The sequence below is a fragment of the Chanos chanos genome, chromosome 3 (assembly GCF_902362185.1).
Source record: "Chanos chanos chromosome 3, fChaCha1.1, whole genome shotgun sequence".
Classification (NCBI taxonomy): domain Eukaryota; kingdom Metazoa; phylum Chordata; class Actinopteri; order Gonorynchiformes; family Chanidae; genus Chanos; species Chanos chanos.
Window position 1 is genome coordinate 40,847,943 of NC_044497.1, and position 12,442 is coordinate 40,860,384.

The 12,442-nt window shown below is 40.3% G+C and overlaps 1 protein-coding gene across 1 annotated transcript; it reads right to left on the reverse strand.

The window, feature by feature from the left end:
• Positions 1-766: 766 nt before the first annotated feature.
• ddx4 (DEAD (Asp-Glu-Ala-Asp) box polypeptide 4) lies at positions 767-12,442 on the reverse strand. The gene is made up of 22 exons (XM_030767859.1): positions 12,419-12,442; positions 12,000-12,027; positions 11,529-11,588; positions 11,360-11,440; positions 11,160-11,213; positions 10,931-10,954; positions 10,775-10,837; positions 10,450-10,476; positions 10,324-10,374; positions 10,155-10,196; positions 10,008-10,043; positions 9,875-9,919; positions 9,622-9,764; positions 9,348-9,500; positions 7,151-7,305; positions 6,901-7,030; positions 6,494-6,660; positions 4,376-4,521; positions 4,162-4,261; positions 2,905-3,175; positions 2,693-2,800; positions 767-1,400 (listed from the first exon to the last, which is right to left on the reverse strand). Exons 1-22 carry the CDS (start codon positions 12,440-12,442, stop codon positions 1,320-1,322), a joined length of 1,989 nt encoding a protein of 662 aa, XP_030623719.1. The 3' UTR covers positions 767-1,319.

The following is a 12,442-nucleotide window of genomic DNA, read 5'->3' on the forward strand; positions in this document are numbered from 1 at the left end:
TTTCACACCTTTGACTAATCCATTTCTCCTCTATTGGTGTATGACAGTCCGTTGACGTTTGTTTAAAATCGTACAAAGAATTCACTTCAAACTCTGGATACACTCACTTGGAAAAACATTCTCAACCAAGTTTGAGTGCAACACATTAACCCGACTCAGAAAAGCTTACTTCCCTATCTAGCACAAGGTTTCAAGCGTTTGTCATCAATATTCGCAATAGTATGCAAGCGATTCATAATTATTCTCAGTCTCGTTGCTAATTCCAGGGAAGACGACTGATCGTTATCAATCTTTCCCGTCTACAACTCAACCAAATAACACCAAAATAAATATCGAAGTCCCGCCCGAAAATCACTTGGATCTGAGAACAATCGAGAGCAACTGCCGTTTACTGTTAAGCAACACGACTGTTGCGTGGGAAGTGCACTCCAGCCTCATCGCTGCAGAAAGAGACACTACTTGAGGAGCAATAACCCAAGTATGCGCAGCAAGCATAAAAATCCATCATAACAATTTTGAAGTTCGCCAAAACCTTTATTATCGATTATTATCAGTGCTAACAAATTTAGGGCGTGATGAATCTGTAAGATTAAATGTTGGCAGAAGTTAAAGGTTATGCCCCTCAATTTCTGACGACGCGCTGTATTTTGAAGCAGTCTAATCATTAACTAGATTAATACCCAACAGAAAAGGCAAAGAATCACTCCAAGAGCCAGCAAAATTCATGACAAAGTACTAGTAGGTAACTAGTTTATTTACCTCTTTGGTATGACATTTTCAAAACAAGTTCTTCCATTATTGGTATTCTTTTTGCCATATGCTTTTCACTCAAGAGTTTAGATAACGCAGTCCGTCAACTTGTACTTACAGCTGAAGTAATAACAGAACTAATCAAGGTCATGTGTAGGATGAACATTGAGGTAGATGCTCCATGAAACAAAAGTACCTGGGCATTACAATACAGGTGCACATTTACCACTTGACAATTCCAATTTCTTTGCAGAAAAACACAGAGCAATCAACACACCTTCAGTTTTCTTCAAAACAAATCAGTGACATGAGTAGAAAAACATTTAGAGGATTCTAACACAATTTCAAGCCAAAAGACAATGCTTGATGGATACCCATCACAATCATCTATGGAGTGCTACTTCAAGCCAAACCTACGAACTGTATAATATGGGTTTTCTCCCCAAATGAGAGCGAGAACTTTGACGGATGTCCACATATAGATTAAGACCAAAAAACCCCCCTGAACTTAGCAAACTTAATAAAAACTAAAAGAAAGGAAGGCAGAGAAGGCAGGACGTGTACTTCTTTTATTCCCACTCCTCATCATCGTCTGCAGCACAACTCTGCAAAGCTCCTTGCTGAATCTCCTCTCTTTTGAAGGATCCACCCTACAAAACAGCAATTCAAAACTCAAGTCTTTCAAGTATCTTCCATCATACATACAGTTAGGGTAAAACAAACAAACAAACGAAACCCCCCCCCCCCCAACAATACACAATACAAATGGCAGCAGAGAAGGAAAAAAAAAAAAGATAAATTCCCTTCCCGGCAGATCCACTGACTGGTGTGCTTCAGTGTGGCTTATTAAATGTGCCAGCAAGTTCACATCAAACTGAGTGTCCCAACATGTTAAATGTTTAAAACCCTTGTTAGGAGGTGGAACATACGAACTCTGAAATGATGTGCCCACATTACGTCCTTCACCTTTTTAAAGTATGTACTTTTTATGTAGCAACTTTTTTATAGTAATAGTACTTTTATAGTTATACTGTTATAGTATCATTCTTTATAGTAACATTTGTCGAAGTCAAAGAATTCAAAGCAATGTTTTTCTATTACAGGGTCCCAGGAGAATGACAGCAAATAAAGGTTTTAAGGTCTGTTTACTTCAGTTTGTAAAAACTCAATTCTCATTATAAGGACAACACCAAACAAGATATGTTGGTCTGGGCCAGCATATAAATTGTAATTCCCTATCAGGTTTGGTTTGATTCCAGACTATACAATTTTAAAGAAACCTGTTTAGTACACAGAAGCTAAGGATGTTGAGAAAATTGCCTGGAAAATTAAGCAAAAAGAACCAGACATTTGGGAAAACAGCAATATTAAAGTGCTTAGTCTCATTATTTATCAGCATTCTCAATCGTGGTCTTGCTCTCTCAGAACTCAGTTTGGTTCCTGCTCGCAAACATCCTGCTCAACTTGACAGGTATGTTTGCAATGTTTGAGAGTTCCACTGAATGGTAATTCTGTGATCAGCATGCACAGACAGGTAAGTAGAGCAGACTGAAGAAAAAGCCGTCATTTCGACATAGCTTAATTTCCATGTGTCTGCAGGTGACACGAGCAAGAGCACTGACAGTGAAACTGCTTTTCTTTAAAAAATAAAGGACAGCACTCCCTAAAGGAACTTAAATGTATTAACGCACTGCTCCACAGCACATGAAAACCCATAGTAAAGGGCTGATTGATCATAGTTGGCACATCTGAATGATACAAGGCTAAGGGAGCGCTTCTATAGCATTACATAGCTACCAAAACCATTAGACCTCTGTAACAAAGGCTCTCAACAAAGCCTTCTGTAATACAATTAACTAACCAGCTTTGTCAGACAGAAATCTTTAGGATAGTTACTGTTTCACTGGTGATCGGTGTTGTGAGAGCGGGACAAGCGGTGTACCTTGCGGGTATCCGTGGAGCCAAAGACTGGCCCACGTGGGTTGAATCCTGTGGTGCCATGAGCGCTGAATGCAATCTCCTCTAACCATGAAGGCACTTCCTGCTGAGCCTTGAGCACAATGAGAGGAAAAAAAGTGCGTTGGCTTTTAAAGTCGAAAACATTTTTGAAAACATGAAGTATATTTGTAAACATTTCTCTCTAGAGATACAAACCCCAGAAAGGACTTTGACCAAGGATCGAGCCAAAGGGGTATCAACCTCTGGGTCAAAAAAAGACACAGCTCTCCCAAGATTCCCACAGCGGCCTGTTCTCCCAATGCGATGCACATACTCGTCAATGTTGTTTGGGAGGTCAAAATTCACCACATTTTGGACATGCTCAATGTCCAGTCCTCTGGCAGCCACAGATGTGGCGACCAGAACAGGACACTTTCCAGAGCGGAAATCACCAAGGGCTTGCTCTCGCTCTCTCTGTTCCCGGTCTCTGCAATTGATAACCAGTATGACCTTAAGCTACATGCACCAGGGTTGCCCAAAAAGTTCTATAACAATTATGTTTTCATTGCTAGCAATTTCAACATATCCTATAAGCAGATAAATTTGCCACACTCCTCTTTTTTAAATTTTTTTTTTTTACATAACCTTCACAAACTTCAATAGCCTTGTGGCAGCAAACAAACACAAGCATGTACCCCCTTCTTGTACTAGTCTGATTTCTGTGGTAGCAGCCATCATCATTGCCAAACCTTGTCCCATGATTGGTATCTCTGAAGGCTTTAAAAAGGTGGAAATCATACTAAAGGAGGATTACATCAACATTTTTATGCAGTCAACGTTTAAGGTTACCCCTTGAGTGGGGGAAACAATGGAGGCTGTTCTTTCTAGGATGCAAAAGGGGCGATGTTATGCCTTGTGGTCAAATCGCTGATTCCAATCTATACATTGAAACTCTTAAATTGCAAACATTTAAGGAGAGTTAAACTTCAAAATAATGAATTCTCCTGCAACAAGACAATCACACAAGTTTGAAAACAAGATACGATAAAAAAGATGTGGGTGGACTGTATATATACCCCCCCCCTTCCAGGCTAGATTTGGCTCCCTCACATTTCCACCCATTTGTAGCCCTCAAAGATGCCACCCGTGAGAAATGATGTGGGGAAAGAAGTGGCTGTGACTGCAGGGCTCAGACTCATACAGGGACGTACGTGCCATGTCTCGCTGTCACACGGCAACTGAGCACTGAGAAATCAATCGATGGATAGATAAATAATGTTGCAAAACATTGTGGGCAACCCTCACATCAATTTAACTACGTCAAAAAAAAAAAAAAAATGCTTGCAAAAACACTATTCAAAACAATGACTTCCTTTGAGGGTGTTCTTTTGCAGGCCTTTTTCATTGTGTTTCCATGGTATCCTGCCACAGCTCGCTGACATAGTATCAGTGTGTTTTGAAAGAACTACCCACCCATGTATACTTGTGGTTGGTAACTTCTCTTGACAGAGGACTGTTGCTATAAAATCAGCCTTCCTCTTTGTTTCCACAAACACCATTGTGCGATCAGTTCCTACAACAAAAAACGCAAGTTTTATTTCTGGTCAATTCCAAGTTAATTATATACGCCACCCAAGATTACCACCAAGAATTGTTCAATGTTTTTGGTGGAGAACAGGTTTTGTACCTGTGGTTTTCAACAGTTCCAGCAGTTTGTCCCTCTTGGAATACTGTGTCACTTGAATGATACTCTGCTCCACATCACTGCATGCTCCACCCACCACTCCAACAGCCAGAAACAGGTAATCAACCTTAAGGAAATCTGCAGCCAGCCTTCCATAAAGCAGATGAGAAACAAGTTTTAGCAACTCCTGTGGCAGCACACACCCATTACAAATGGGTAAATATTGGCCTGCCCAGTTGACTAAGGCTTTGTTCACACTGCATACAATTCCAAATTGTTGCTCATTGTCCCCCCCCCCCCATATGGGGGTTCAGAGGAATTATGAATTTTGTAAAGTAACTCATACCTTATGTAAGTCCTGGAACAGCTTTTACAAATGAAGAACAGAGACAATTGTTTACATCTTGCCACCTTGTGAATTTCCTCACTGTAATTAAATCTTTGTTACCACCCCCCCCCCCCAAACTAAAAATAGAACACTTAAGTAAACCAGTATTTAGTAAAGGTGTAACGGTTCGAGACCGAAACCACGATACAAACGTCCATGGCCTCGATAGCCCCCGCTCCCCCCCAATCCCAACCTGCTGCAGGACAAGCCTGTTGAGCTCTCATTACATTACTAATGTAACAAAATTCTTTTTCACAATTAACAGTAACACATGTGAATCACGAAATTCTTATTCTATTTAATGTTGAGACAAGCTTTATATTGTGTTAGGGGTGTTAACGGTACACATATTTAGTACAGAATGTTCGGCTCTGTTTGTTGTGATCTTAATGAACGTCGTCTAGCTTTAACCATGCACGTTACGTGCACAGCTTTTTTATGCTCCGATGGTCAGTTGACCGAAACGTCAGCGAATAAAGTGATACTTGACAAGATACAATGTGCCCTCTCTTCTACATTTCTGTATGCGGAACTAAAATGAAAAACCCCAGTTTCCTGTCCGATTCCATTAGCCAGCCGTAACTTAGCAACTGAATTAGCACATGTTCGATGATGCAGCCTTGTAAGTATGGGGACTGCAAAGCCAGAGCTTGAGGACCCTCCCGTATCCTTCAGGTCTCCTGTTTGGGAACATTTCATTTTTCCAGTGAATTACAGTAGCAACGGGCAAAGGCAAGTGGATATGCCGAAGGCAGCGTGACGATACTGTTCATTTGAAATGGGTATATTGCTGGCAGTACACTGAACATGATTACTCATTTGAGACAGTATCATCCAAATGTGACTACCACAGGAACAAGGAACATACACAGTGGAGTGCAAACTGAACTAGAAATTATAGTCAGTTTGCCACTGTTTACAAGTTTGTACATTCATAATAAATTAAAAGAAATTTCATGTTTTGCATGTCTTTTTTTCAATGTACCGAAACCGTATCGGACAGTGACTTCAAAACCGAGGTACGTACCGAACCGTGACTTTTGCGTACCGTTACACCCCTAGTATTTAGACACATTTTTCTCGTTATATTTATGAAGTTCAGGACATTCATCACTGAGAAATATCACTGACTCAGTAAGAGCTTTGCATCCTGTCAAACCCCAACAATAAAACATTTGCCCTGTTTCCTGTCAGAGCAAATGATGATGGTATCAACAAGATTACAGCCAGCCTTGTACAGACATCGCACAGATCTCTTTATACAACCCATTTCACAATTAAGACATTATTTATTCACTGCTGCACTGTTGAAGGCACAGTAAAATCAATGTGGTTTTGAGCAAATGTTCCAGAATTTAAGACAAAACAAAAGATGAAGCTTTACTGTCCTAAATAATAAAGCTGTTAAAGTATAGCTGTTCATGCTGTTTTTGATTTCAACAGCTCTGCCAGTACAACCATGACGACAGTAGCCAACAATTTGAGCCAGGCTTAAACTCTGATTAAGGTTCTCACACAACTTGCCCATGGCAATAGGGTCTGGGAAGACACACTCAGACTGAGTCACTGCAGTGTGAACAAAACCCATGCTTAGCATAAACTGACAGCAAGCTATTCAATCAAGAGCTGTGCTATAAACCTGCATCAAAATGGTATGGTTACATCACAAGCACAATGTAATGACAATAGGTCACTTTCTACTAATTAGTGTAAAAGCTTTGAGACTTGCAGACCTCTGAATGTCCTCTGGGTACGTGGCACTGAACATAAGTGTTTGACGCTGCTCTTTAGGGGGCATTCCTGGAGACCCCACCAGTCTGCGGACATCAGGCTCAAAGCCCATGTCCAGCATTCTATCAGCTTCATCCAGAACCAGGTAACGAACCTTACTTAGGCCAACCTGAGAAATGATACAATATACAAGTCATCCTCAGCAACTTTCATTACACAACACCATGTAGTAGAGGTCACACAAGGCAAGGTTCCCCAGTTCTGCTCCTAAAGGCCTACAGAACTGCACATTTTAGAGCTTTGCTAACTCTAATACAGCTGATTCAACTCAACAGCTGTCCAATGTCGTATAACTGATCATGTGACTGAGATTACTGTGTACTCCCTTTGCAAACAAATGTTAGTCTACCTTTCCACGGCCAATGATGTCAAGCAATCTCCCAGGGGTTCCACACAATACATTACAGCCTTTCAACACCTCCCGAATGGTATATCCGGTGTTTGTGCCTCCATACACAACAACAGGACGCACACATGTCCTGCAGAAATGACCAAGAGAAATTTGACACAAGGAAGAAAGGAAAGTGAATTATTAGGATAGTATAAGGAGTCTAATTTAGAAGATAATTCTCTGGCTAAAAGGTGTGCGAGTTCTTTACCCATGAGCAAACTTGCGGGCCTCTAGGTAGATCTGATTGATGAGCTCCCTGGTAGGGGCGACGATTATAGCCTCAGGCTCCTGTAATTCACTGAACTTACTGGCAGCTGCACCATCGTTCATTAGCTGCTGCAGGATGGGCAACAGGAACGCTGCCTGCAAACAAACAATCACCACTAAAAAAAATGAGCTATTCTACTGCACAAAATTCAAAACGTTGACACATAAAAAAAGGCGTCAGGACAAAGGCCAACCCACAGCTGCTCAATGACGCCTCATGATAAGCAGAGCTCTTTTTGCCTTTTGAAATTAAGCACAGCCATTTGATACATATACTGCAAGGGCATGTTGTTGTCATGACACATTTTTGTTTTGATACTAATATCAAATCATGAATTCCCATACTTGATACTTTTCAGTATTTAAAAGGGGGGGGGCATGCTGTCAAAATGCCATCACTTATGGGTCTTTGAATTCCTTAAAATGGTTGGAACGTTGGTCTAGAAGATTTATGGCAGGTTTAAGCTTCTCTTTGAGAGACACACTTTAAAACTGCTCTTGTGCACAGGTGCTGCTGTTTAGGGTAGAGCGATTCAACTGGAAATTAAAATGAGTCAGAATTCAAAACTAGGCCTTGTTCATTGGTCTCGATGTTTTTGGTAGCTTATTAACACATTGACTGTGTGGCTAGCAAAATATTTATGGTGCTGTGAAAAGGAGTGATACATATGGTAAAGTGTCCTTATCCTGCTACACTATATGCTGTAAATTCTCAAATAATGGCCGGGGCCTTTATTTAATACTGAAGAATTTGAGACAGGCATTATTAGAGACAGGCATTATTTAATGCATTACTATTATCTGCAAGACTGTAATGCAAACGAAACAGTGCAGATTGTTTTAAGTTTGTGTACTATTGTGAAAGCTACAACATGAAATTAAGCTGATGCAATATACGTTTGTAAATTGCATCAGCTTGTGTGCAATGCACAATAAAGTTTAGCACAGACTGCATCAGAGCAGATGTTTCCTGAGCATTCAAACTGCAGAATTCTCACATATCATTTTAATGTACCAATACTACCCGAATTTGGAGAGAGAATGAGGAGCACAATTATCAACAGGTTTAAACCCATCTGTGGATATAGCCAATGATGCAGTAGTTTGCAAAGAACAGTAATTCTATCACAAAATGAAACTGGTATTCATTTACTATACTACCGTACCTACGCCATCTAAAATCAGACATTGTTTCCCTTTCGTGACTTTTTCCAAGTACTGTTAATACGTGCTGTTATGTGAAATAACTCATAGAAATAAGGAAATAAAAAGGAAAGAGTTTTGGCAGTGATGTCCCTGAATACTAATAATGGCCCGTTAGCACATACAGTCCTACAGCAACCACAATCCATTTAAGTTAGAACACTATTCTTATGCTATTTATGTTAAAAAGTGAAACTAACTGCAACGGAGCGATGAGCGTAATTACCGTATGTTATTGTACTGATGTAAATAATGCTGTGTAAATATGATGAATTTACAACCTGAGCCTCTAACTTTTTTTTTTTTTTTACCCAGCCTGTATTTGGGACTGGCCTTTATTTGCCCAAAGAGGCGGCACCCCTGGCTATAATTTGAGGCCCGGCTTTTATCTGAGAATTTACAATACATCAGCGCTCACGGAATGTCTCTTGTCCAGTCAAATGACTCGACTGGAACTAGCTGTTGTATCATTTTGAATTTGACTGTCATTGCATCAGGGCCACTTGATTACACTCTTGGGCTGAATCTGGCCCACAGGCTATCAGCTGAACAGGTCTGACTTAGGAGCTTGCCTTTTTTGTCCACTTCAAAGCCAAAATGTCTCACTTCTGGGTCTCCTTCTAAATGTGTTTAGGTATTCTCTCAATTGACTTCATGTGTGTTGTGTCTTGTATTACTCTAAGGTAAGGTTGTTTTCCTGCAACATCACACAACCCACTGCCACATCACCACCATCGTCAGTGTTGTGCTTAAAGAGGCAGATGCCTATTTAGCCAGATCAAATAATCATTCACAATTTGGCATCAATTTTTTCTAAATGCTTGTTTTGTACTGTTTTTAAAATACTAGTACCATGGTACTTTTCAGTACTGGTTTACCCATCAGTGGTTCAGGCATTACACTGGTCAAAATTCAGTTGCAGGAAGGAAACTCACAGTTTTTCCTGATCCAGTCTGGGCACAGGCCATGAGATCTCTCCCTGCAGATATAATCGGAATGCCATGTTTCTGCACCGGAGTAGGCTTTGTATAGCCTGACTTAGTGACATTCCTGCTCAGGGATTCACACAATCCTGCTTCTGCAAATGTCTAAACAAGAGGAAGCGAGAGTAAAACATTACAACCAATCCTGAAGTTCAACAACATATGCCTAAACGTGAAGCTGAAGTATTCAAAGAGCTACACTTCATCAATGGACACAGAATCTCACCATGATTGCACTGGGAGGGTTGCTGCCACTCACATCCACCAGAATGTCATCATACTTGTCAAAGTTGATGCCTGTTTGGAAATGGGCAAATATAGAGCTCTCTTCCTCTGGAGGTGGAGGAGGCACATAGAGGACCTTTGGAGCTGAGAGCAGATAGAGAGAAAACATAGATTCAGATGAGGTAATGTTTATGATGAGACATGGTGCATTCAGGTTTCCTATGAACCTGATTCAACATTACAAACTTACTAACCAGCGTTTCCCCCATCCCCTCGGCCATCATCATCCGTGGTGACACCTACATTAAGAGGAGAGAGAAACAAAAAGGTTGATACTCAATAGATGAGTTGAACTCTACTACGAAGATGAATTCTATGCAAGTTCACCTTTAGAGAACACCTCTTCATCCCTTCCTCTGTAACCTAAATGACAGGAATTGAAAGGAAACAATGCAAGATTTTAAACTAAATACCTGTGTGGGCAGGTTTAAAGCTCAATACTCACACACCAAAGCAGAAAATATTAAATTTTACCTCCGCCTCCACCAAACCCTTCCCTTCCAACATGATCACCACCTTTAATGAGAATTGGCAGGCATTTAGCACCACCTTCAATGGAAGCACAGAGCATGGCAGGCTGCTCTGTGGCAATAAAATATTATTTCATCATTTATGTTTTACTCTACATGAATTAGATACTTGCCCTGTTGGAATCCTCCACGGCTCCCTCGGCCCCCAAAATCACCTCTAAAACCTGCAAAGGCACTCAATTTAACTAAGAGAAATGAAGCAGAACCATTGACATTAAAAAGAAACCAAGAGAACATACCATCACCACTCCCATTTTCATCATTCTCTGCAAAATGAAAGGAGAATCGGTTTCAGTTTGACAGTCTGTTCTGTGAATGAGTGGTATCAACTTCACAGCTCAATGTAAAACATGTAAACCATTAAACATGTAAACCAGAATCACACACAGTCAACCTGAGTTGAAGAAATTTCTAGATCCCCCTCGCCCGCCTCTAGATCCCCGGCTTCCTGTGAAGAGAAAAACAGGACCTGTGGTGACCCAAGACTATTAGCTTGTGCAACACTTGAGACACCTCACAGAAATAAACTAATTTCTATCATCTTTTATCAGTCTGTGTACTTACCTCTGCCTCCTCTTCCTCTGAACCCATCACCTCCTCCTCCGCTGTTCCAAGAGCTGCCATCATCTAGACTCAGTGACAAAAGCAATGAACATACTGTTTGACAGAGAGCAGCAATGTAAGCAAATGTGATCTTTGGTCACTGAACAACTTACTCACCTTCATTACTGCCATTTTCATTTCCTGTGCAGAACAAAAAGAAATTTAAATCCAATTCCAGTTTACACATTCGGAGTCAATTACTACTAGTTATTCAATTTGAAAAATAAGGTGTCATCATTAATGTATTTATCAGCATGATCATCTGAAAGAGACTGTTGTCTGATGCTGACAGAAAACACACACATACACACAAAACCAATATAATCTCTGCCCCATGTGATCCAACCTTCAAACACACCTGAGGAAAATGAACTGAATCCCCTTCCCCTGGATCCACGGCCTGAATGATTCAAACATTACAGTAACAGTGACACCAGTGCATCTGATCTTTTAATTTTTTTTCTAATGTATGTCAATCCAGTGAATATTTCTGTTGCACACATACATTCTAAACAATTCCTTTATTATTTCAAATGATGAACTCACCTCTGCCACCTCTTTGCCCACCAAAGCCCCCACCTCTTTTCCAAGAGCTGCTCTGATCATCTAACACAGAGACACAAGTTACTTACTTTGTGTGTGTAAAAATACTGTACTGGTACACACACATTTCTTTTGAAAACCAAGTACAATAATTATAATCAGTATCTCTTACCGTTGTGACTTTCAAAGTTATTGTTTTGATCAAACCCACTCTTCCATAAGTTCCCACTACCTATAAAAGGGTTAAAGTTTATTAAAAAAATGAAGTCAATGAAGGACAAGGATGTCAAAATCCTGAGTGCTTTTTCCACTTATGTTCATATTATATGGATCATAAGACGACAGCTTGACTTCCCTATACATTGAACTTATTCTACATCAATGTTTAGGGTGCATGACCACTGAGCGATATTTGTCCATCAAAAAGCAATGTATCCATTCTGATGATTCACAAACTTTGAAGGCAATATATATTTGATCTCTGTCCAAACTCTAATGCAGCTATGGGCAATTAACTTACTCTTAAGTGCAACCAAGAACAACAAAACAAAGCTCGAGCTATACAAACCGGTGTTGTTCCCATGGACTCAGTAACAAGGGAAATACGGCCATGCTACAGGTCTGCTCTGGCAAGTTGACTTACCGAAACTTGGGGTGCTGACATCAGTGCTCTGAGAAATCAAGAAAATACAAGTTTTAGAACATGGTCAACACACAAATGCTTTGCTAATCAGTTTCTTTCTTTGCTTTGTCCAGAAAGTTACATCGACTTAAACAACTTTTTGTAGGGATGTTCAAATGGTTTCTCTTAAGCGCTCATTAATTCCACATTGAGACTAATTCACAGGCTTATTTGCAGGAAATCTCTACATTCCACAGATTCCAAAGTGATCACGGAGCATCAGCATCACGTTAAACAAATTAATGACTGTTTGCAGCACTTTAGAGGAGACTGTTGTAATAGTCAGGGCAATTTAAATTGCATTTATGTCAGCTGGTTTTCCACATTCTGACGTGATTAGGTGACCGTTAACCTGAAAAATTCATTTGAAACCCAATTACCTGGTCTTCTTCCCAATCGTCCAT

Bases quoted from the DNA above. Each gene is read 5' to 3' on its own strand.
- ddx4 (XM_030767859.1), bottom strand. From the start codon at position 12,442: ATGGACGATTGGGAAGAAGACCAG. The intron at 11,589-11,999 runs GTAAGTCAACTT...ACCCTTTTATAG, and splicing joins TGTCAGCACCCCAAGTTTCG to GTAGTGGGAACTTATGGAAG. The intron at 9,765-9,874 runs GTTAGTAAGTTT...ATCTGCTCTCAG, and splicing joins AGGGGATGGGGGAAACGCTG to CTCCAAAGGTCCTCTATGTG.